The 24,687-nt window shown below is 56.5% G+C and overlaps 1 protein-coding gene across 1 annotated transcript in view; it reads right to left on the bottom strand.

Moving 5' to 3' along the window:
• ADARB2 (adenosine deaminase RNA specific B2 (inactive)) overlaps positions 1 to 24,687 on the bottom strand; it is a 405,873-nt gene that overhangs the window by 116,753 nt on the left and 264,433 nt on the right. The window contains exons 2-3 of the mRNA XM_057304750.1: positions 12,806 to 12,892; positions 3,694 to 4,601 (exon numbers count right to left, since the gene is read on the bottom strand). Of these exons, the coding sequence (XP_057160733.1) occupies positions 3,694 to 4,601; positions 12,806 to 12,892 (995 nt within the window). The remainder of the gene's footprint in view (positions 1 to 3,693; positions 4,602 to 12,805; positions 12,893 to 24,687) is intronic.

The following is a 24,687-nucleotide window of genomic DNA, read 5'->3' as shown; positions in this document are numbered from 1 at the left end:
CGAATACGGTGCTCACCGCAAAGAGCAGATGGCGGTATGGGTGCGGGACGGTGTCCGTGGGTCCGCGGTGACTCCTGTGATCACGGGGCTGACGGGGAGCCGCTCACGAGACAGGATCGTCCCGCTGGCTGCTAGCCCGGGACAAGATCCAAACTCAAAACTCAAAGAATGGCGTCTACTGAATGCGTATCACTTTTGCACCGTCGTAGAGCCTAGACATTGTCCAATTGAACCATCTTAAGTTGGGGACCGCATGTAGATCCTGACACGGTGTCGTTATCACTTACAAGCAGCTCATAAGCTCGAGGAGTCCTGTCCTGAGAAGGTGTACCAAGTGCAGGCCAGGAGAACGGGCCAGCTACCTCCTGGCTGCGTCAGTGATCCTTACCGACTGATATCTGCAGAGTGCTGGCCTGCACACTTGGTGTTATAGACCCCCTCAGGTCTGTCCTGTGTTTTAGAGAAGTTAATAAAGTCTTTGTCTCAGCCTTCTGGATAAGAAACCCAAAGCCAGATCTCGGGGAAGGGAAGGAACAAAACCAGCCCAGTTCTGAGAAACTCACCCGGTAAAAGAATCAGTGAAGATCTGATCCTGGAGAAATCAATACCTACGATTTTAGTGGTCCCTGAGCACATTGCTCTTCAGAACCGCCTCCTTCAAACTGGAGGTGGAGGCAACTGCATGCTACTTACCTCTCCTGGTGGGGAGTGACACTCAGGCTGCAGGAGTAGATGTCCCACGCCCCCAGCAAGGTTGTTATTCAGGTGACCAGCACAGTGCAATGGTCACTCCGGACAGGCTCCCACAGTCTTAGCTGAGGGGCGCTGGGGAGGTTGCGCTCACCCAGACTTGTCTGCAGGATGAGCCTCTGGTGAGCCCTGCCAGGCCTGCATGGTCCTGCTCTCCAGGCTGGACGGTGCAGGTGAGCTGACCTACCTGCGTGGAAATCAGAAGTGCAGGGTCCTGCTCCACACCCCAGCACCTGCTGGGTGGGTTTCTCAAACCGGGGCCCACAGCGGTGTTAGATATGCACCCCACATACTCTGTGTGCCATCACGTTTGAATTTTTCCTTCCCTGTGTATCTCTTAAAGCGGGGGTTTCCAGCAGGGAGCATTCTGAGTCAGTGCACAGCACACGGAGCCTTTGGTGAAAGCCTTAGAGACTCGGCTTCTGTCACCCACCACACTCTTGCTTTGTCTGCCATCCCACTCGCCTACGACCGCGCCGTGTGGGGCAGAACCAGGAATTAGGGCTGGGAACGTTGGAATGGTCAGTCCAGCAGTGAGCAGGGCTGCCGTCCTCCCCAGTGGGCTCTGGGTCAGGGGTCCTGCCTTTTCTGGGAGCCTGGCCTGGCCGAGGCTGTGGGCTCTCTCCTGGTGCGAGTGCTAACAGCACAGTTAGGGGATGAAGGGCCGTGCCTCTGGGTCGTGGAGCCCCAGGACCACAGGGGAAGCGGGCTGCGTGAACACGGCGTCAGGCAGGGTAGGAAAGCAAAGCAGGACTTACAGGGATTCTTGGGATCTTTTTTCAAATTAAAGATCAGCCCCTGGATCCAGACCGTGTCCGAGTCAGGGATTCACATTTAATAAAGCCGCTGCTGGTGCGCGGTCCCGAGTCCCCTGGCCGGCTCAGCCCCACCCAGCCCTGGGCTGCCGGGACGAGGTGAGCAGGTAATGAGCCTCCAGGATGGCAGTGCCTGGGCTGTGATGAATGGCCCTCAGCCCTCACCTCGCTCCGCGCCCTCCATCATCCGGTCGGGGTGGTTAGCGGACTGTCAGAGAAAAATAATTTAGCGGCCGTGGCTCTAACGGATGTGCTGCATGCTGGGGTCAAATGGCTGTTACAAAGCGCGGTGCCGCCTGGACCCTCCATCCGAGCGCTCAGGGTTGACAACATGAAAGAAAAAGGCATCGCGGCCAGAACTCATTGACACCCTCCAACCTTCAGCGGGGCGGGTGCAGGGGTGGCGGGGGGTGGTGGAGTGGAGAGAAAGGCCAGGCCGGCTGAGGCCCACTGGGAGCCGCGGTGAGGGGCCTCCTGGGGAAGGCAGCCAGGAGACACAGGCGTGGCCGAGGTCGCGGGCGGCCCGGGGCTCATCCCGCCGCGGGGGGCACCCCCCTTCTTTGGGCGCTATTGGCAGGTTTAAGCCACAGATACTGCAGACACAGGGACAGAAAGGAATAAAGGCGGACACGAAACAGAACAGGGGCGCAGGAAGAAAGAGCAGGGCTGTCGCCTCCCCCCTGGGAGGGGCTCAGGGACGGACACGGATGCCGAGCTGCTCTGCGAACACCCCCCTTTACCTCGACTGTCTGTCACTTGAGGGTGGGTTGAAAGGCAAGGCAGGTGGAGGTGTGGTTTAGACACCTCCAACCCGCTCCTTAAAACGCTCGACAAATACCTGAAAATAAACAAAGGCACTGGGGGCAGAGGTAGCAGAGAAACAGGAATTGCTGTTCAGAGCTCGCCCTCTGTCCGCCGACCCTGTGGTGGGGGCAGATCACTGCCGGCTGTGCCGCTGTGTGCCGTGCAACCGCGAAGACTCAAATACTGATGAGCGGAGGAACGAACGAACGAGTGAACGAGTGAGGGAGTGAAGGAACGAGTGAGCGCCTGCCCTGGTCGCGGCTCTGCTCCGCGGCTGTCTTGGCGCCTTTTGCTCGATAGCTGTGCAGCACGTTTGTGCTCCGCGGGGCCCGCGCCTCGTCCCCCCCAGCGCCGGCGGACTGTGTTCCGGGTGCTGTGGTGCACTGCACGTGGGGCTCACTGACCCCGCCCGGGCCTACGTGCTTCCTAACTGCGTGACACACTTCTGTCCTCGGTTAGCGCCGGAGCAAAAGACGCTGGATCTGACCCTAAGTGGCGCCCACAGATCATTCTCAGAATGGTGAGGGAAAGGGTGATTCGCATAAGTGAGCACTTACAAGACTTGGAAGGATGGCGTCGTTTCCAAACAGCATCAGGATAGCTCCCAGCACACGGATGGCGCGACACAGTACTTCCCGAATAAGTGGAGGGAGCCAGCGTGAGAAGCGGGCCCATTGTTGTGATCGGGGCGACCATGACGTGACCGTGACGTGACCGTGATGTTGGCTTCCAGCCCCCTCTCCCTCCCTGAGCCCTCTGCTTCCCGCTGGCCCACAGCCTCGGACCCCTGCCTTCGTCTGGCCTGGCCACGGCGCCCAGGCGGCCATGCACGCACCTGCCTCCAGCGGGCAGCACCGAGAGGAGAGGAGCCTCCAGCTGGAGCCGCCCCCAGACCGCCCTCTCGCACGCACTTCACGTATGCTGCTCTCCCGCTGTGACGCCCAGCGGCCCGGTCACTGACGGGCCCGGGGAAGAAGCCGGGCTCCCTGCTGCTAACGCTCTCTCTGGGGCGGGCCCCTGCTCCTGCCCCTTGCCGTTGGTATCACCGTCTCCAGGGCAAGCTCTGCTAAGGCGGGGTGTGGACACTCTCTTTACACTTACATGACTCGCTCTCTCCAAACGCCCGAAAATCCCTCCTAATGATGAGGCTGAGAAAGGGGGGCTTTCAAGAACGCTGGGCAGAGCCTGGCTTTCCTGGGAGGGGGTCGTGGCCCCTGTGAGCCTGCAGTGCTGGGAGCAGAGGGGTCTGCCTGCTGCCCACCACCACCCCCGTCCTCCTAGCTTGTGAAGAACGCCACCTGCCCCAGCTCCCTGTGCATCTCACCTGGGGCAAGAGGTGACTTTTACTCCTGCTGGGGATGTGGCCGGGCAGCCGGATGTTGAAGAGAGCCTGGAGGGCAGCCTGAGCCGCCTGGCCCTTGGCCAGCTTCTTGCTGCGTCCTGAGCCTTCGAACGTCCTGCCGTCCACGCTCACGGCCATGACGAAGCTCTTGGCACGCTGCTTCTCGGCCGGCTCCGCGAGGCACACGTAACGCAGGCCGGAGCGCAGCTCATTCAGCACGACCACGGGGTTCCTCTCGCCCGGGGCCGTGGGGCCTGGCCTGGGCCTGTCTGGCCGCGCCGGGCCCACCAGCTCCAGCGGATGGTAGAGCAGCCTCCCCCTCCGGCAGGCAGAGGACAGCAGCCCGGCGTCGGCGGGGCGGCGGCCCGGGAAGGCCTCGCTGGGGGCGGCTGGCTCGAACTCCTTGAACAGCGTGTCGGGGAAGTCGGCCTGGTCTGAGGTGAAGTCCGTGGACGGGCCGGCGCCGCTGCCCATGGCCAGGTGGGCCTGGCAGGCGTTGGGGAACTGTACGAAGGACCTCAGGGCCAGCTCGGCCGCCCGCATCTTGGCTTTCTTTTTGGTGGGCCCTGTGCCCTCAAACGTGAGCCCATTCACCTCCACGGCCACGGCAAAGACGGGGGCGTGCACCGGGCCGGTCTGGGACACCATGCGGTACTGCAGGCCCGGACGCAGGTCATGCAGCTGCACCAGCGCGTTCTTGGGTGTCACGGACCACGAGAGCTTCTTCCAGATGAGCTGCAGCTTGCATAAGTGGCTGCCGTTGCCCTCCTCCAGGGGCCTCTTCCTCTTCACGCTGGGCGCGCCGCCCCTGGCCCTGTCACTGGCGGGCAGGGGCCGGGCCTCCAGGTTGCTCACGTTGCGGTTTTCCTTCACGTCGGCGCTGCTGGTACCTGCAGGTGAGAAAGACAGCCGTGACCCGGGGCACTGGCAGCTCGCTGCTGACGGCAGGTAGCGTCGCTGTGGGCAGACTGGGGCCTCGGCGCGTGCCAGCCCGGCCGCCAGTGTGGCCAGCCAGCCTGGGAGGCCTGCTCTGCACGGCACCTGCAGACAGGGCCTGTGGGGACACGTGGGGAGCAGCACCCTGGGAGTGGGGGCCGCCTGCCCGGAGGCAGAAGGACCCACATTCCCGGGTAGTTCTTGCAGAGACGCATCTGAGAAGGAGGTGTTGGGGGTATGTGTGTGGGGAGTGCAGCCCCCCGCACACGGCTGCCTTCTGCTGCTCTGGGCGCGGGCTGTGACATGTCGGGGCTGAGGCCAGCTGCCTCCCCTGGGCGCGGGCAACCCTCAGTGTGGCCCAAACCAAATGGGCAGGCATGAGCTTTGGGCCACACTGAGGGTCAGGGAGGGCGTTCCCGCCGAGGGCCGTGGTGGGTGGACGGTGGTGTCCTCGTACGACACAATGCTACGTGGCACCATGTTTAGTGAGCTACTTCTGAGTGCGTCAACGTGGATGGATCTCAGGAATGTGCTAGATGGTGAAAAATCACACCGAGATTAGGGTATCGCTAGTTTAAATTACACAGACACAGACATTACAGATGGTTGGTGTAATCACACGTAGGTGGTAGCGATTCGAGACATTCCGACCTCCCCCAAGACACAAGGAGGAAAATGGATGCGGGCTCAGAGGGCCACTGCCGTTGTGTCTGTGATGGCTCCTTCCTCCCTCCCCCCCCCCATAAGAAATGATACGAAGTGTATGTAGCAAAACAGTGCTTTGCTGACTGCGGGTGGTGGATACATGTAATGGCGGTTGAACTTCCGTGGCCTGGCCGTCTCGGACCGCTCGCAGCCGACAAGGCTGTTCTGTTGAGGAAATCTCAGGCACGGATCTCTTGGGGACCAGGGATGAGAGTCCCGTGGCTCCGAGGGTGAAGGCACTTCTGGGGTCGGACCCCTCCGGTCTCCTCTGAGATCCTCCGAGGGTGGCGGTGGTGAGCGGCGCAGGGGCCTTTCACAGAAGCTCGCTCAGACCTTCACTTCGCTGCCCTTCTTATTCCTAAAATCCACCCTGCGTGGGGGTCACGGCACCACGTTCTAGAAGAAACGAGGCTCAAAGTGGGCAACACTTGATCCGGGCTCATTGGTCGAGATGGGAGCGTCCTGGGAACGTTCGCGGCTGCTGTAGAGGGGACTTTACGGAAGCAGAGTCGTCCCATCATTTTCTTGGCTACTTCGCAGGGACACCCTGTGCCGGGCTCTGGGAGGCAGTGAGGCTGCTGAGCACAGTCGGCCCTTGGTTTGGACAGACGTGGGAGGCGAGGCGGCCTCGTGGAGCCAGGCAGGGCCTGTGCGGAAGTCCCCGGGAGTCGGGAGCTAGTTTGTCGTGGTTAAGCACGTGGAAACTTGCAGTGACTTTTACAGCTGGCCCGTAGCTCGTGAACAGACCTCGCGTGGGCTCCCCTCGGTCCTGCCCCAGATGCCGGGACGTGGTAAGCGATGTAGGCTGTGACCTCGCCCTCGTGGCGTTGCTGGCGGAGAATGTAACGGAAACCTGCAACGTGCCAGCGTGGAAACGTGCCCTTTCTACGGGATGCGGGGCCCTAGGGGACGTGCTCTGTTTGTCAGAACCCCAGCCGCTCACCGCCAGCCCGTTCGTTCACCTGCCGTTTCCTCCCGCAGTTTGCTTCTCTACAGTGTGAGGTTTGCGGAGGCAACTTGGTTCAGAGGCGTGACACTGAGGGTTTGTACGTTAGAGGCGGATGGCATTCATTTACAGCCAGTTTTAGTAGAAATAATTACCTTCCAAATATCAGGCACTTAATCTCTGCCTCTTTTGTTGATCATTATGTGTCTTGGGCACAGGCAGCAAAGAGCTCTGCCATTGGGGTATTTCAGGCCAGGACCTCGTAGATCAGATTAACCATGCAGTTTCTCAGATTGAACGTAAAGATGGGGGAAAAAAACCCAGCCCAACCAAAAAGCCCCATTCTAGATTGTGTAGAAAATTGCTGGTAGTGGTTTAATTTCTTATTGATCCCAAAAGGTGGGGGTCGGTGACTGTCCGCGTGAGGGAAGCGGCCAGCATATCAGATGACCTTGCTGCCTTTCGAGGTAGGAAGGTTTATCTTGGAGGAGCAGCCCTCGTAGACCGACATTTCCCTCCACCTGCACCGAGATGGCTTCTACCCCCTCCCCCTGACTCACAGCACCCCACGGCTGCCGTCGTTACCACTGTCCGTGGTACCAGCCCTGGTTGTCAGACTGTGGCCTGAAGGCCCCTTCCATAATAACAATCACCACAATAACCACCGATGAATAACGTGGGCTTCCGGGCCGCATCCCAGACACCAGCCACAGCCTCTGGCTTCTGCAAATGTGCCAACTGGGGGTTCAGCTCCCTTCGGCGCGGCCCGGGTGCTCTAACTGGCCCGCGGGGTCCGAGCGTGGTCGGCTGAAGGTGCAGGAGGCAACAGGGCAGCGGTCACTCCGCCAGCTCGGGGCTCCAGCCCACCAGATATCAGCGTCCCCTCTGCCTGTCAGGTGTGTGTGACCAGGGCCGAGTCCCTCCACGCGCCCAAACTCCATTTTCTTAAGATGGCAAAGATGGGTTTTCACAGCACTTGCCCTCTGAGATTATTCCGAGCTTGAACTAAAGGCGCAGGGGAAGAGGCTCGGCCCGAACCCGGACAGACAGGAAACCCATCTTTCTGAAAATAGCAGGAAAGAGAGAGGACGACGCTCCCAAGCTCTTCCTTGCTGAGCTTTCCCTGGAATTCCAGGAGCCCCGGGAAGCAGGGTAGCGGCGTCTGTCCTGTCACAGTGCGTGGGCTCCAGGCTGTCCTGACGCCTCTGTCACTGAGCCCAGGGACCCCAGACACAAAACACACCTGCGTCCCTCTGTTTTAGTTGGCATCAGAGCTCCTGAGAGTCAGTAACCTTCTGGCTCCCGACACAGACGGAGGGGAAAATAGCCCTTGTGTTTGGGAGGCTCAGTCCCGTGGAAGAGACAGACGCCTGTAGGTCGTGCGCAGGGACTCCCAGTCCCCAGAGGACAGATGGTGAGGGGAGGGGAGGCTGCCTCGCGGAGAGACCCCACCCATGCTGCAGCTCTGTCGCTGCTTAAAGATAGAGGAGCCTGCTCTGGAAAACCTCACGCCACTGCCTGGTCCGCCGTGAAAACCTGACGCCGGTTTGCGGGAGTTTTGCTGCAGTGATCCCACATGGATTGTTTAGGAAACTCCAGCTCCGACTTGACAGATTCACATTTCCTTCTTCCCCAGGGAAGGTACGAGCTCCACCACAGTCCCGTCCCCTGACCAGGAAGGTTCTCACTTTGTTCTCCACTAGTTAACAGGCTTCCGTACTCTGTTGTCAGAATGGCCCAGGGGTGAGAAGTCAGGAGGCCATGCTGTCCGGTACCTGCCCCACACACGCTCCCTTAGGTCTGGGTCCTGCGGGATCCAAGCACACAGGGCTCCTTTCCCAGCACAGTCAGCGGCTCCTGGGCCGCGTGGGTCACCCCTGAGGTGGGAGGGGGACGCAGATTCTCCTCGTCCAAGGAGAGCAGGGCCTGGTCTGCCCTGGGGGAATCACCCCTCAGGCATGTCGCCCACCTCGAACCCTTTCTCCCGTACGTGGAGGCACCTCATGTGGGCAGCAGGCTCCCTCCGTCCCAGAGTCACCTGGGAGCTCATCTCCAGCGCCAACCCGGCAGGCGTGCATTTCTCGCTGGCCTTCTTCGGGGGGCCATCCCCAGGCCTCACGGATGGCATGAGCACCAGCTCCTCTGTGTCTGGAGACCGCAGGAAAGCGTGCTGGCGCTTCTGTGTGGCTCAGGGGAGACAACCCTGAAACTTTTCACATGATCCGTAAATGGTGATCTGTGAACACCGCGCTCCCAGACCGTCTGCTTCGTGGTGACTGAACACGGCCACCGTGGAGAAAACGGTTGCCCCTGCCTCGAAGGGTTTGAGAGAAGAGTGGCAGCCCATCTGCCCGGACTCTCCCTGGGTTCTAGGGTGCAGGACTTGGCGCGAGAATGTTTATTACACGATCAAAATGATTTGTTTCTGGAAATGTATTTGTTGTACACTTGGCACAGCTCACACGGACGGGTCATACTAGGTTGTAAGAATTAGTGAGTGCTTTAATTCTACCCTGGAATTCATTCTCCCAAATAATTGCTTTACCTGCCAGTCATAACTCAGAGACTCGCAGTCCGTCAGGCTTGGAGCAGCTCTGCAAGAAACTCACCTCCCCGTAGGGGAGCCGGATGGGGGAGTCGCTTGTTAGGTCAGCTGCACGTTGAGGTGCATTTACGGGTCTGTCTGTCCCCCCACTCTTTCTGTGTCTGTGCGTGTGTGTGCACTCCGCGTGCAGACGGCAGCCTGTGGGCGAATGCTAGGGAGTGGAGAGGGGAGCAGAACAGGGTGATGGATCTGGGGGCCCAGGGCGGCTCCCACCACGCCACGGAGCCCCCATCCAGGGCTCATACCATGTTGGAAAATTTCTGACTTGGATTCCAGTGCCTTTTTTCAGCAAGTCCAGCCCCGAGGAAACCATGTGCAGGTGACCTGAGCGCCGACGCTGGCCCAGTGCGAATTCCCTCATCCCCCCGGGTCTAACACGAGACACCCACAAACTGCGGTTTTCGTGACTCAGACACTTGCACGTGTCCTTCCATTGTGGAAATTAGAACAAAAGCAGGCAGATAGCTTCGAACTCCATTAGACAGATACCACAAGTGTCAGCGATAGAACAATAGCCAGCGATTAGAAGACCGCCAGGCACCAGAGGGGGAGTGTCTGAGGCAGAGCGACAGGCAGGAGGACGTAAAGCAACCGTGTCCATTCTGCTCTCACACGTCGATCCGTCTCCTGAGCCCATGACTACATTCTTCTGTTCGGCAGAAAGTGTCCGCAAAAGCAGTGCTACGTTTAGAGGTCCAACGCGTGAAAGAATTGCATTTTAGGGAGAAAGAACAGAATTTTATATTGGTGTGGCTGTGGCTAAAATTTTATTTTCCAGGTGAAATAGGTCCTCCCAGAGTTAAGTCCGATTAGTAGGCTGCACTTGTGCGCTGGTGGTCATCCTTCAAACGTGGACAGGCCACGTGGAGGGTGAGGCCCGTGCTTGTGGTCTCAGCGTCCGGCTCCGGGCGTGCCGGCAGCATGTGCGTGCCCGCGTACCACGCATGTGTGTGCCCGCCCTCCGCCGTCCCTTCCTGGTTAGTATGCAGCCAGACTTCTCCCGCTAGTACGTCACGGGAGCTGTTCCGTGCCACGTGGCTAACGGTGATGCTGCCGTGTCCTCAGGTGGCAGGGCACCAGGGAACCGGCCACCTGACCTGCCACCTTTGCATCAGGTGGCGGCTGACAGGAGCAAGGCCAGCGGCCCGGGGTCTGCCTTCACACCAGAGGGAGGCCCTGGTGCCTCATGGGTGAGAAGTCTCGTGGGAAGGGGGTCGGCTGTGGCACCGAGAGGCCACGTGGACCGGCTGACTTGGTTGCAGAAGCGCCGGCATGACGCTCGGCAGCAGATCGAGGCCCCTCCTTTAGAGGACGTGTCCCACGTGGTCCTGGATGTGGTGGCTGCCACACATCTGGGTGAGGACCAAGCAGGTACCGTGGGTGGGTCTCCCTCCCTCCAGACCCCAGCGTGGGGAGTGACTCCTCTTCGGGTGACCTGGGTCAGTGGTAGGCACAGCGGTGACCAGGCCAGGGCAGTGATTCACTCCCTCTCAGCGTTCCAAGAAGAACGCTTTCGGAGTTGCCTGCTTGAGCAGGAAGTCTCAACAACATGCCGCTGTCCAGGACCCCCTTAGCGGGAACCCACCCCATCGATGGCTGGCTTCCAGCAGCCATCGTCTTGGGCTGAGTCTCTCTGGGCACTGACCCCTGACCCTGGCTCTGCCCTTGGCATCGGGAGCTCAGGCTCTAGGGATGAGGGATGGTGAGTGCCGGTGGCCATGGGAGAGCCTGCCTGATGGTCCAGGACGTGACTCCACACACGGAGCGGGCAGAGCGCCTCCGTGTAACACCAGCCCAGACATGCCCGAGTCCCACGGCTTGAGAAATAAAGGAGGCTTCAGAGTCACACGCGCTTCCTCCAGCCCACCCTTCCTCCCTGCACAGGCGTGTGTCGCACACACCCCACTCACACCGCTCACTCCGCTCCCACCTTCCCAGGGCCCTTGGTTACGGATCGCTGACGCTGTGTCTGCACTACTAGGAGACATTGAGGCCGGGCGTTAGTTGGAGGTTTGTGTTTGAACAGCGTTTGAAAATACGGTTTTCTAAGTAAGGATTTTCCAAGCATTGCAAAGGCTTTCTAACATGTAACAAACAATTAAAAGTCGTTCTTCTCTGTAGGTTCCGCCGATTAGCCAGTGAGCTGAATTAGGGAAAATAGCCAGGTTGTGCGTTTACTCCGTTCCAGGTCCTAGCTAAGCGTCTTCACGCGTTGTCCTGTTGGAGTCCGATCTCAACTCCCTGATTCAGGTTGTGCAATGAGGCGCTGGGGCTCGAGACGCGGGCTCGCGGGGAGCAGTGATAGCACGAGACCGTGACACTGGGCTCCGACTACACTCAGCACGGTCCCAGCCCCGCAAGGGGGGAAAGAGGAGGAAGCAGAGGAAGATTTTCTTTCTCAACAAGTTTGCTCCACGTGTTTTATCAGATCACTTTGTCCACATGTCCAGTTCGCTTGGGGCACGTGCGTGTGCGTGCTTAGAATTGGCTGGTGCGTATACGTACACACGTGTGTGTGTGTGTGTGTTCCACATGTCTAAAGCGGCTATCAGGACCCTGACTGAGTCCTGCGATTTTCCCGCTTAGGTCCTGAGACAACGGAAACAAGCATTTGTCAGACTTTCCTGAGGAAGGAGCCCTGAACGGATGGCCCAGAGACTGCATTCTTATTTCCGCGGGGACTTTATCTTTCCTTCCAGCAGCCAGGGTCTGCTCTGGTCCTGGCGCCATGACCTGTGACTGATTTGTGTCGTGACGCGGGGTAGTGCCCTCAGCCTCCAGTCCTGTTGCTGGCCGTGTGTCTTACTAGCTGACGACAGAGTGGCCAGCACTCCCATGCGGGTCCCCCACTGCGTGTCCTGGTCAAGGTCCTGGTGAGCTCCCGCCAGCTCTCCGCCCTGGCAACGAGCACAGTCTGTGCCATCGCACTTGGCGGAAGGGTGACCCATCTGTGAGGAAGTATTGAGATGCAGGACGGGTCTGTGTGGCTTGGGGGTTGAGAGTGTGCCGGTCACCTCCAGGAATCACCCCCACACCAGTCCTGCCCCCTCCCCAGGGGCCCTTCCTTGGTCTCAGCAGGGGGACCTCACAGATTCCCTCCCCCAATAGTGTGTCTGTCCCCACACCACAGTTTGGGCCTCTCCAGTTTCATTCACCAGCCAGAAATGTTTCAACAGGCAGGCACCCGTCCAGCTCTTTCCTTGTTGAATAAACGTACAAACTGTGTTCATTTTCTTCCTCCCTCGCTCCCTCCCTTCCTTCCCTCCCTCTCTTCCCTCCCTCTCTTCCTTCCTTCTGAAGGGGAAAAACAAAGGAAAGAGAGGAGGGGTGGTTCAAGAGAACTGATTTTTTCCCCTATAATCCTTGGAATTCTCAGTTATATAGTTGCTGCTAATATTTTCCTACTACCCAGATGGGGACAGGATTCTGGGCAGGGACGGGATTCTGGGTGGGGACAGGATTCAGGTGGGGACAGGATTCCAGGTGAGGACAGGATTCCAGGTGGGGACAGGATTTGGGTGGGGACAGGAGTGTGGGTGGGGACAGGATTCTGGGTAAGGACGGGATCCCGGGTGCGGATGGGATCCTCGGTGGGGGCAGGATTCATGTTGACGGGATTCTGGGTAGGGATGGGATTCTGGGTGGGGATGGGACTCCAGTGGGGACAGGATTCCAGGTGGGGACGGGGTTCGGGTGGGGACGGGATTCTAGGTAAGGACGGGATTCATGTTGGGGACGGGATTCGGGGGTTGGGGGACAGGAGCTGAGTCTCCTGCTCTGGAAAGCCCAGATAGTCCCCACCATCACCCCAAGGGTCTCAGTGTTTGGCGACAATAGAGGACCCCCCCTCTGCGCATGGGGCCGGGACCCCCTCCACTCTTGAGGGAAGGGAAACTGCTTACTTAGACTGTCTTCATCCTCCGTGTTTGTGGCCCCGGGGCTTAAGTGCTTGAAGGGAGCGATGAAGGCTGACAACATGCTTACTTTGTCTGGAAAGAAAAGAAGAACAGGAAATGCACTTTTGACATCGAGTTTCAGACAAACTCAATGCTTTCCTACGTTCTTATGACTGAGGGTTTGGACAAGGGAGGTTGAAAGCTCGTTTTGGTTTTAGCCACTTCATTCTGGTTCAGTCTTTTATTGAATTTCTGACAGCATTTTTATCAAACTCCTCTCTCCATTCAATTTTCAACTTTATGATTTCCATCTTTCTTCTTTTCTCATTTTTGGCCTCTCCCCTCCTCTTGTTCTGTGTCCCTCAAAACTCAAGGCGATGACTCCGGGGCAACAACCTTGCGTGAGCTCATGGGCTGCTGGGTGGGGCAGAGCCTCGGACCCAGGGCATTTCACAGAGAGGAAGTGAAGCAAGTAAAAAAAAAAAAAAAGGCATAATTAAATGAGAATCATGCAAATAAAGCCCAGACCATTTCTCCCCGTGAGTGGAGAACTTGCGTTGTGGGCGTGAACAAGGACGGACTCTCCTCAAGCTCTAGAGTGCACTCTGCATGCTTCTGGGTGGCGGGAGGAGCAAAGGCGCACGAGGGAGGAAGGGGTGCAGGGTGGAGGCCCCCTTTGTCCCTTCTGCAAATGAGCACACGACGAAGCAGGGAGAAGAGTGAGAGAGCGCTCTCCCCCTGCACCTGGTGGCGGGGTGGGGGGAGTAGAGGCAACACCTGTCCCGAGTCAGCCTGGGGCGGGCAGCTGGACCCAGGGCAATGCCGCTCGTGACCGACAGTCCTCACAATCTCTCTCTTCAGGGGACATGCAATTGGGAAACATTAAGAAAGGACTAATAAAGGGGCCAAAGGAAAAGCTCCTTTCTGTAGAGCTTCCACTGACTACATCCAATCTCAGAAGCTAGGAGCACTCGTCCACAAGAGGGACCTGCTCCAGGGCAGAGGAGAGCGCGTCCAGGGATGGCACACGCAGCCCTCCCTGTTCTCGGGCACCCCCCTGTCCCCGTGCGTCCTGGGGCCGAGACAGGGGCCTTCTCACGGTTCCTGGTGGTTCTCGTGTCTGACCCGGCCCGTGGGGGCTGAGCTCCTTTGCTATGGGGACACTTCCCACCTCCAGGAATCTGTTGGCATCAGAGGGCCGGGTCTCTGGTGGCTCCCACGCCATTGTCTGCTTCTGTCCCCGGGAAGGGGGGCTGCTGACTAGTGGGGCTCCCTTTCTGCACACATCTGAGTGTGACTTTGCACGAAAACGTCAGCTAGTGGTTTTATCTGCAGTTAGCCTTCAGGCGTTCAAACCCAGGCCCGAAATGTGCTCTTTTTCTTTCAATTCTGAGCCTGTTTTCTCTTTACCCAAGCTTTCCAGAGGCCAGGGGAGTTCACATTGAAATTCATTCAGGAGCCTGTTAACAGCTGTTGTTTCCAGTAGGGACGGGCAACGATATAATGTTCACTCAGAGAGAACAATAAATAACTCAAATATAAAATGCCTGCTCTTTCTTCATTCTACGGAACGAGAAGAATAAGCCGGGGAGGGACTGGCTCTCCCAAACCCTCACAGCCCAAGCTAATTTACTACAAGGGAATGAAATCTCTTGCTTGAGTTATAATTTCATTAAGGGCGCCTGGTAATGTTACACAACGAGTGCAAAGCTCAAATGATTTAGTCTGGAGCATCTCAAAATGAAATTACGTTTGTCTAATAAAGCGGGGCTACCAGTCAAACACCCACAAAAATACACTAAACCATTTCAGAGCTCACCTTAGCAAAATGGCGAAATAGTTAAAGATTCTTCTAGATCCTCAAAGTTCTTGCTTTCTAGGGTTGCCAGATTTATCAGATAGAAACGCCCGACACGGAGTTAGATAAACATCAGATGACTTATTTAGTACAGACAATCTGCAGCCTTGTGTGGGGCACGCCTAGACTGAAAACTTAGTCAGTCTATCTGAAATCCAGATTTAAGGCAAAGGACTTGAAGAGTCACTTCTCCGAGGAAGGCATACAGACGGCCAGCAGACACACGTACCAGCAGGGCACAGGGCAGCGCAGATCACCGCCGCACCCGCTGCGGAATGGCTGCCACGAGGACGCCCACGAGGCAGGAGGTTGGTGCGGGCGTGGAAGGGTCGGAGCCCCTGTGCCCTGGCGGGGAGAATGCGAAACTGGCACGGCCATGTCTGGATCTACCCCCAAAAGCATCGAAAGCAGAGTCTCACAGAGACAGCTGCCCACCCGTGTTCACAGCAGCTCGAAGCAACCTGAGCGTCCACGGACACGAACGCACGACACGGTGTAGTGTATGCACGCAGTGGACGGTTATCCGACACGGGAGCACCCTGAGGCCGTGGTGCGGTCACTGGAGGACCAACACGGTGGGCTCCACTTATCAGAGGTCCCCAGGGGACGCAGAAAATGCAGCGGCCGGAGCCAGGGGCTGGGGGAGGAGGGGGCCAGTGTGTAATGGGGACAGCGTTTCAGCTCGAGAAGATAAGAAAGTTCTGGAGGCGGGTGGTGGCGATGGTTGCACAACAATCTAGATACATTAGATGCTGCTGAACTATATGCTTAAAAACGGTAAATACGGCCGATTTTACCTTCTGTACGTTTTACCACAGTTTAATAAGTCGCATTGAACGGATCAGTATTGTACCTGCACCCCGCCTCTTTTGTGCCCTAGCAACTTCTCCAGCGCAGCGCATGTCAGATTTCCAGCTGGAACACACCATCCCGGCACGAAGCAGGACACCGAGGGAGCTGCTAGCCTGCTTGCTGGGTGGGCCCACCCAGCCCCCGTCACAGCTCTGTGCAAAGAGGGGGCAGGCTGCAGCCTCAGCACGTCGTTAGGAGAGACGGCGGGAAGGACGTGCTTTATTTAGAAAAACTGCAACGAATGTGACTGGACGTCAGCGGCGTTGTTGGCGGCTCTTCCCTTACGCACGGGGTCAGCGCGGCCGTGCTGGGTTGGCTTGTCCGAGCAGCACCCGACATCCAGCTCGCGCTGTTCTCTGGGTTTACCCCAGTCCCGAGACCGGGCTCCTGCCGGTTCCTGATGGAAAATAAGGCTGTGCTTCTGGGACTTTACTCCATTCTGGATGTTTGGGGCGTGCGGAGAGGAGCTGGCGCACGGAATTCCCTGGGCCGCCGGCTGCCCTCCACCCCCGCTGTAAAGTCTGGAAGAAGGAGCAGGTGTTTCTGTAGGGGAAGTATGTGGAAGGGGCATTGGGCACACCCTGCGCCCCAGGTATGTGCTGCAGACCAGCGGGAGACGGACCCCAGCGAGAGAGCAGCAGCCCTGGACTGGCCGTGGTGCTGGGCGCACCCGGGGCCGCCCTCCGGCCAGGGGTTACTCCCAGGCAAGGCCTGGTGGCCACCCCACACCACAGCATTTCTAATGCGTCTCCTGAAGTGATCCAGGACATTTGCAGTAGAAACCTCATTGTTCTTGGCAAAATAAATGGCCAGGGCCCCGTGGGGGTGATTTTGTGTTTCTCCGGAGCACGTGGGAGGCACTTTGAAAGGGCAGCAGCTCTTCCCTGGAACCATGTGAGATCACATTCGCTGAGAATATTGGTAACAGAGAACAAATCCAACCTGGGAGTGTCCAGAGCGAAACAGAGTGTTCAGGAATAGAATCATACCTATATACGGTCAATCGATTTTCAACCAAGTTCTCAAAGTAATACAACGGGGTGAAGGAAAGTCTTATAGACAAATAGCTTTGAAAGAACTCTGCACCAGCTTGGGAAAAGTGAATTCTGAGCTCCACCTCATACCATACCCGAAAATTATCACAAAGTGGGTCATAAACCCAAACGTAAAAGCTGTAACGGTAAAACTTGTGGAGGAAAATATAGAGTACTTTCATGGTCCTCATGGAGGCAGATTTCTTAGGACATAGAAAGCCCTAATCACAAAAAAATTTGTTTTCATCAAAATTAAAAATTTTAGGTTGCTGAAATGCACTGTTAAGAAAACAAAAAACAAGCCGCAGACTGGGATAATAGATTTACAATCAAGACGACTTATTTGTATCCAGAATATAAGAACTCTTCCAACTTAATAATAAAGGGGAAAAAATCCAAATTTAAAATAATGGGCAAAACACTTGAACAGAAATTCGACAAGAGAATACGCAGAAGCCAATAATAAGCACACTGCTCAACAGCATCACTAGGGAAATGCAAATTAAGATCATAAGCTTGTGTCGGGACACACCCGTTGGAACAGCTGAAACTGGGGGAGAAGCAGGGAAATCAGGACTTTCATCCACCGGTAACTTTGGAAGATGTTTGGCTGTTACATATGCACTAATTTCACTTCCAGATATTTACCCAAGATAAAGGAAATATATATGCCAAAAAAACCCCACGTTTGTACGAGAATGTTTAGAGAGACTTTATCCATTACAGCTAAAAATTAGAAACATCGTGCATTCCCGTCAACAGAAGAATGGATACATGAATTGCGCTGCATTTATACATGTGATGGGAACTCTCAGCAATGAAGACAATCGAAGTAGTAAGATATGTTACGATATGGATGAATCTCAAAGACATTATGCTGACCAAAAAAAAAAAAAAAAAATCAAGGCACACGAGAAGGTGCCAAGTAATTCCATTTGTATGAAGTTCCCCAACAGGCAGACTGCTCTCTGGGGAGAGAAGTCAGGAGGGGGCACCTCCTGGGTCAGGTGCCGGCTGCCGGGCAGGCCCGGGGGGTTCTCTCGGGAATGATGTGTTACGTGTGTAACCCGTTTGTCATGAGCGGTAACACGTACAGGCTACATTTCTTCTGTGTAAATTACACTTAGTCATTTAAAATATTTAATAATATTTAAAATATTAAAATTAAAAATATTAAAAATATTGAAAAATATTAACAGATTAAAAAGCGTGGGTGGATGAGAAAACAATGTGAAGCAAGCATCAAAGTATTGTTCAATATGAAAGGAAAAGTGCAGGTGGCCGATGGTGAAGACAGGTGTCTACCAAGAAGCAGAGAGGGTGTGCAGTCACGGGCCACCCACAGGCTTCGTGGTTTTGTTTTTGCTTCCTTTATAGATTGGAAAGCTCAACTATCTTTCAAAGTTGTGCTGTGGCAATGAGAACAGTCACCACCTCAAAGGGGAAGCCCTTTGGAGACGCCCCTGGATTCCCATCAGGACACGCATGTGTCTGGAAAGCAGGGGAGGAGAAGTGAGGGCCACAGCAGGTGCACAGGGAGCCAGACATGCACGCCAGGCCAGCCCGTGAAGACTCTGTTTACCCACGGCCATGGCGTGAGGAGCTGTAAGGGGTCCTGTTGTTTGGAGCCTGCTTCAGTAAGACGACGTTTGGCTTTTTACCAAGGAAGGTGAAAATTTTAAGAAGTCCTCCGGTGCATGAGCCCCTATCAGTTACCTGGAAAGTCCATTCGTCTGAAATAACACATTTTCTAGAACTTTTAATAAACCCTGTAATTGCTGGAACATCGGAGGATCCGACGTGCTACTCTGCCCCCTTACGAGCACTCCATATGTCACGGCAGGGGTTGTTTTAAAAGGTACGTGAATTGAGCACTTTGGTTCCGCTGTCATTTCAACAGTTTAAAGTTTTGTACGACTTACGTCTGCCTCGTAGGCCGCACGCAGGCCCACGTCCCGCCCAGTCTCGCTCTCTGGGGCAGTCGTGTCCCTGGAGGAGAAGGTGACAGTTGGAAGCCCCCGCACTCTGCTGGTGCCACAGGGCCACACACACCTCAGCCCCTCTCAAGTCGCGCTCTCAGAGTTGAGTTTTGCCAAAACGCACTGTGACAGATGGGCTCCCGCGAGCTGACCCACTTTCCTTCCCAGCCGTGTGTTCTGATCGGACACAGGTACGTCTTGCGTGGATGTGGCTTCTAGCCAAACAAAAACACAAATCGGCCTGAACAGGTGGGCCGCCCCAGGAAGCAAGGAAATCATCAACCCCTACGCAGGCAGGAGGAGAGTGGTGACCCCCTAGCTGTGGGGTCAAGGCAAGAATTTTCTCACGGAGTTTCAGGAACATGTATTTTAAACACTTTTCAAGCTGCCGTTCTATGAACGATATAAGGGAGTTCAGGCAACATTAAAGAAGAGATTCTGGGACCGCACGGAGTTTTGCAGCACACGAGAAGGTCTGATTCTCACAAGAGGACGAGATCTCTCTTGTCAGTTTCCAGGTGTGTAACAGTCACGAGTGGCCTTGAGTGGGTTCACGTAAGCAGGCAGCCGGCGTGCAGTGAGTATGCCATTCATCGATGCATGGGCTGAACTATGGCTTCCCCGAAAATTCATGCTGGAGCCCTGACTCCCGGGGCCTCAGAAGGAGACTGTATTTGGAGGTGGGGTCTTTAAAGAGGTGACTAAGGTAAGATGAGGTCCCTAGGATGGACCCCAATCCAGTCTGACTGGGGTCCTCGTAGGAAAAGGAGATCAGGATACAGACACGCGAGGGCCCAGGGAGGGGACAGCATCTGCATGCCCAGGAGAGAGGCCTGGGGAGACACCAGCCCTGCCCACGCCTGGACCTCTGGCCCCCAGCCCTCAGGACGCGGGACAGCAAACGTCCGCTGCGTGAGCCCCCAGGCTGGGGTGCTTTGGCATAGCCCGCACTGACCAATACATTCACTCAACCAAGCTTTATTGAATGCAAGTAGTTGCACACCTAATCCATGATTTCAAGCTCTGATGCCAAGAAGGACCAAGGCAGGGAGACTGCTCCTGGCCAGGGGATCTAGAAGTCTGTGGAGGCATCCTTCAGGAGGTGACTGAGTAGCTGAGACCCAACAGGTCATAGGAATGTCTCCCATGTATTGAGCCAGGAGATCCCCTCCGGAGCCCGGAGACTCCTGCTGCAAGGATGAATGTGGGATTACCCAAGTTAGGACGGGGAGGGCTGCCCTGAGCAGCAGGAGCGGCTCGTGCAAAGGCCCTGGGTAAGTGCACCAGGATCTCAGCCTCTGAAACTGGGCAGCTCTGTCCAGGTGGCTCCCCGTTACTGTGGGCATGGAGCCTGGATTCTGAATTCAGGGCCCCAGGGGACCAGAGGGCAGCAAACATGAAACCTCTGGATTGTGAAAGATGAGGAGGAGGGAAGATTGAGCTCACAGAGAGATAGAGACAGACAGAGAGAGAAAGAGACAGGGAGAGATAGAGATAGGGAGAGAGAGACACACAGATAGACAGGGAGAGAGAGTCAGAGAGAGAGATGGAGAAAGAGAGATAGAGAGAGATAGAGACAGAGAGAGAGATGAGGAGAGAGAGAGATGGGGAGAGAGAGTCAGAGAGAGATAGAGATGGAGAGAGAGATAGAGACAGAGAGAGATAGAGATGGGGGAGAGACAGAGAGATAGAGACAGAGAGAGATAGAGACAGGGAGAGAGACAGAGAGAGATAGGGAGAGAGAGAGAGAGATGGGGAGAGAGAGACAGGGAGAGAGAGTCCGAGAGAGAGAGATAGAGACAGAGATAGAGATGGGGAGAGACAGAGAGAGATAGAGATGGGGAGAGACAGAGACAGGGAGAGAAACAGAGAGAGATAGGGAAAGAGACAGAGAGAGAGATGGGGAGAGAGAGTCAGAAAGAGAGTCTGAGAGAGAGAGACAGAGAGAGATAGAGATGGGGAGAGACAGAGAGAGATAGAGACAGGGAGAGAGACAGAGAGAGAGATAGGGAGAGAGAGAGATGGGGAGAGAGAGTCAGAGAGAGAGTCAGAGAGAGATAGAGACAGAGAGATAGAGATGGGGAGAGACAGAGAGAGACAGGGAGAGAGACAGAGAGAGAGATAGGGAGAGAGAGACAGATGGGGAGAGAGAGACAGGGAGAGAGAGAGAGACAGAGAGAGAGCAGGACAGAGACAGAGATAGAGGGAGATAGAGACAGAGAGGACAGAGAGACAGAGATAGAGACAGAGACAGAGAAACAGAGAGCTCTCATTTACAATGAGTCTGAAGCGCACGCTTGGGTCCTCACAGTCCCGGCTCACTGCCCTGTGGGAGAGTCGCTACTGAGGGCGTGGTGGCCAGGTCAACAGACGTCCCCTCCCCCTCCCCCTCCCCCTCCCCTGGATGGGCTCGGAACTTCTGAGATGGTAAACCTCGGTCAGGACAGGATGGGTCTGGGGGGGGCATGACCAGAGTTGAGGCTCTGCCTGAGATTCACCGGGGGGCTGGGGGGGGGCAGAGTATGGTTAAAAGGAAAAAAAAAAAGGAAAAAAACAAATAATCCTTGCATGTTTAGCCTGCAAGGAGTTGAGACTTCCAGTGAGCTGGTGGGCTCTGCTCCGCTGCTGCGACCCCAGCGTCTCGGTGTGCTTTCCCGGGTGGGACCCCGTGTCCTGGGGCCGGCGTGTGTGGTTGCTACGGGCGATGGGGGAGGTGGGAGCACTCTCATGCCTGAAAGACTCGGAGGAAGTCAGGGAACAGAGCTCCTAGGTCCCCCTGCAAAGTGCTGGATTCACGGGAAGCAATCTCTACGTGAGGGTCACTGTGAGCCCCCCGCCCGCTGCGGAACCATTAGTACCCGCGCCTGTGAGGACACAACGTGTGCTCTCAAGGAGTCGTGCGGCACAAGTCAGAGGTCCCGTTCTCATGGTTGACCCCCCGGAGCCTGCTGTTCCTCTCCTAGACGGCTTCCCTGGGGCACAGCCCTGAGATGTCCGCGCACCAATGTGTCCCCACCCCGGCCTTGGTCTCTAATCAGGCCACGATCACGGCGCCACGAACAGTCTGGCAGACCAGGCAGACACTTTGGGCTTGACGGGTATGCCACATTCTGGAAGCCTGGCTTATTTTTGGAAGCCGTGGAGAAACAAACAAGCCCGCACCAGATTGCTCTATGTGAATAGCGGGCAGAGACACAGATGGTCTGACAAGTGATTGGCGGACCAAGGTGACTCTTTGCCACAAAGTGTATTTAAAATTTACATAAATACATGTAAAGGTGTGCGTTCACACCCACTTAATCTCACAGCCTTCCAAACTATCTGCCGAGGCACTCGGTGGCTTTGTGGACTCTAGACTCTGTCTTAGGGTCCGTTTGGGAATGATGTCACACTCTCTCCAGCAGCGTTCAGGCTCCTCCTCTTCTCCGCTGGAAAACTAGCGGGTTCGGACCCAGTGGCCGTTCAGCCTGGACGCGGTCCTTGCCGCCATCCCTGTTTGGGGCGGAATGTCCACCCCAGTAACGGGTTTATGGTGAAGCCAGAGTTCAGCTGGGGCTCTCACACTCTGAGGGCAGGCGAGGAAGCCTGCACTTCTTCCAAAAGATTTTCCTTCTGTTGGGCCAGCGCGGTCGGGGTTCATCGGAGCCCCTTCAGCAGACGGCGAGCAGAGCGTGTTTGCTCCCCTGGCTCCGAGGAGCCGTGAGTATATGGGAAAGTCTACAGGAGGTGATGGGACCGTGATTCTGGTCAGGAATTCTAGGAGATCGTTATCTAGAGGCTGGAAATTCTCACGAAATAAAAACTGAGCCCTACGGACCTGCACAGGCACCCCAAGGACTGTCGTTAGGGAGCCGTAGATACAGTGAGAGTGTAACACGTATGTCAGCACTAACCCTACACTGGCCTGCAGCTCTTGTCTCCCTTTGAAGTCCTTCTTCAACCTTGTGGGTTCCCTGTGGGTCCTTGGGCTCCCTTTCTTCGCATCCTCTGGCCGCCCTGCCCTCTTTTCTTCAGAGACATGCTACACCAAAGTCCATCTGATAAAAAGATTGCCCATATTAGTTTTCTCTGGCCAAGGGCATTCTTCGCCTTTCCCATCTCCCACCCTTCCCATGCTAGAGGCTTCCACCCTGAACCATTGTTTCTGTGAGTGAGTGAAAGCCTCAGGGGCGTCCATCACTGACTCAGGTCACTGGGTGTTCTGAGCACGGAGTCATGCGTTTGTCAGGTGGTAACGACTACTCTACACAAATGCCGTGAATCATGCATTCATGCTGGCTCATTGTATGTGTCACCTTGACCAGGCCCCGGGAGCCCCGCTATCTGGCCACACATGATTCCCATGTGTCTGTGAGGCCGTTTCTCACCGACACTAGCACTCGAATCAGAGGACTGAGTAGAGCTGAGTCCTCCCAGGGAGGGTGGGCCTCACCTAAGCAGTCGAGGACCTGCACAACAATATAGATGGAGAACGGAGGATTCTCTGTGTGCCAGCTGCCTGGCTGGGACAGCCATCCTCCCCGCACTCCTGGCTCACAGGCCTTCCCATCCGGACTGGCTTCCCTGGGTCACAGACCTTCCAGCCATATCACCTGCCTGCGTCCCCCAGAGGGAGGCGGGAGACCTTGGGGCTTTTCATGCTCTGTATTGAAGTGCATTGGTTTCTTCTCATGTCTCGTGTTCTGCTGGCTCTGCCTCTGTGGACAGCTTGAAGACGGCACTCCCGCCCCCGCGATATGGCTATTTTACGCACGCTGCCCCACGGCACAGGAGAACCTGGATCATTAGCTGAGTCTGTTGCCTCTTCTCCCCTCCCCAGCCACAGGCCAGCCTCGTCCCCGACCTGGAGCTTGTGGGGATGGGGCGTGCACTTGCAAGTGTGCTGTCCGCAGCTGTGAGTGGCAGCCAGCGTCCTCGCGTGTCTGCATGCAGGTGCCTGTTTCCCCGTCCGAGTGGGGCCTCCGGGCTGTGAGCGGTGTCCCCACCATGTCTTTGCTGCGGTCTCAGTAGGTCCCGGTCAGGCCGGCGTCATTGTCACTAGCATTTGCTTGCTGACAGGTGTCCCCACTTGCGTGATACGGCATCGGCTGCCCTGCTTACAGACGAAACTCGCGTGTGGAGGTGGGAGGAGGCGGGTGGCCTGGAGGCAGCGGTGTCCTTTAACCCCTAAGCCCCCCTTCTGACACGAAGGCCAGGTTTCTCACTTCCCGCCAGACATCCTACCCGATGGCTGTAGACACATTTCTGAGTCCGTCTGCTCACAGCTGGACGCGTGTCTCTGGCTGGAAACTAGCATTCCGGGTTTCTCTGATCCACTTGGGCCTCCCACCCAGGGCTCGAGACTGGAAAGCCCCGAGTCGCTGGACTCACCTTTCCCCTCCGCTCCATGTTGACCTGGTGCCTGGCTGGCCGAGCGAGCCCCTGGCTGCTGCTGCGTCCTCACCCTGCTCTCACCCTGTCCGCACCCTCCTGGCTTCTGCAGCGATCCCCGGCTGGCTCTCGAGTGAGGTCCTGCAGGGCCAGCAGGCGGGAGAGCGCACGGAACCTCGTGGTGTCCGCGGGTCTGAGTGGCGGGCGGGACAGGAGCGCACCGGATGCGAGGGCCCCGTTTCCCGAGCTGAGGCCCAAGCTGGTGTGTGCGGCCAGGGCTCCGCCCACACTTCATGCCGGGCTGTCACCACGGGCCTCCACAAGAGCTCCTTCTTGGCCGGACGTCAGCCCCGGGGGTCGCAGGCTGCCTGGGCAGGGCGTCGGGGCCCCGTCCATCGACGAGCTGGGAGGTCTGCCCTGTCTCCTCGTCTACGTCAGGGCTGTGGTTGGGACTGAGTGACACGCACAGGGGACACACCGTGTGGTCCTGACCCGGAACGCGCACCTGATAGCCGCCAGCAGTGACTGGTTCAGATGCGACGGCAGAGTCAGAACTTCTCCCAGGATACAGTTTCTTCCCCTTATTAGACATTTGGTGACTCTCACGTTCCTGAACTCAATTGCATCTAGTATGATTTTTATTTTATTTTCTTGTATTAGTTTTATTATTTGAGGTATTAAAGCGAACTCGTTTGAAAACCAGAACTAAGATATCAGGGAACCGCCTGGCAGCCCCCGTCCTCCACGGACGTTGACAAGCCCCCCTGTCAATACTCGTGTCTTCCACGTTGTTTG

Source organism: Ursus arctos, unplaced genomic scaffold, assembly GCF_023065955.2.
Source record: "Ursus arctos isolate Adak ecotype North America unplaced genomic scaffold, UrsArc2.0 scaffold_30, whole genome shotgun sequence".
In the NCBI taxonomy this organism is placed as follows: Eukaryota; Metazoa; Chordata; class Mammalia; order Carnivora; family Ursidae; genus Ursus; species Ursus arctos.
This window is presented reverse-complemented; position numbering and strand designations above follow the sequence as displayed.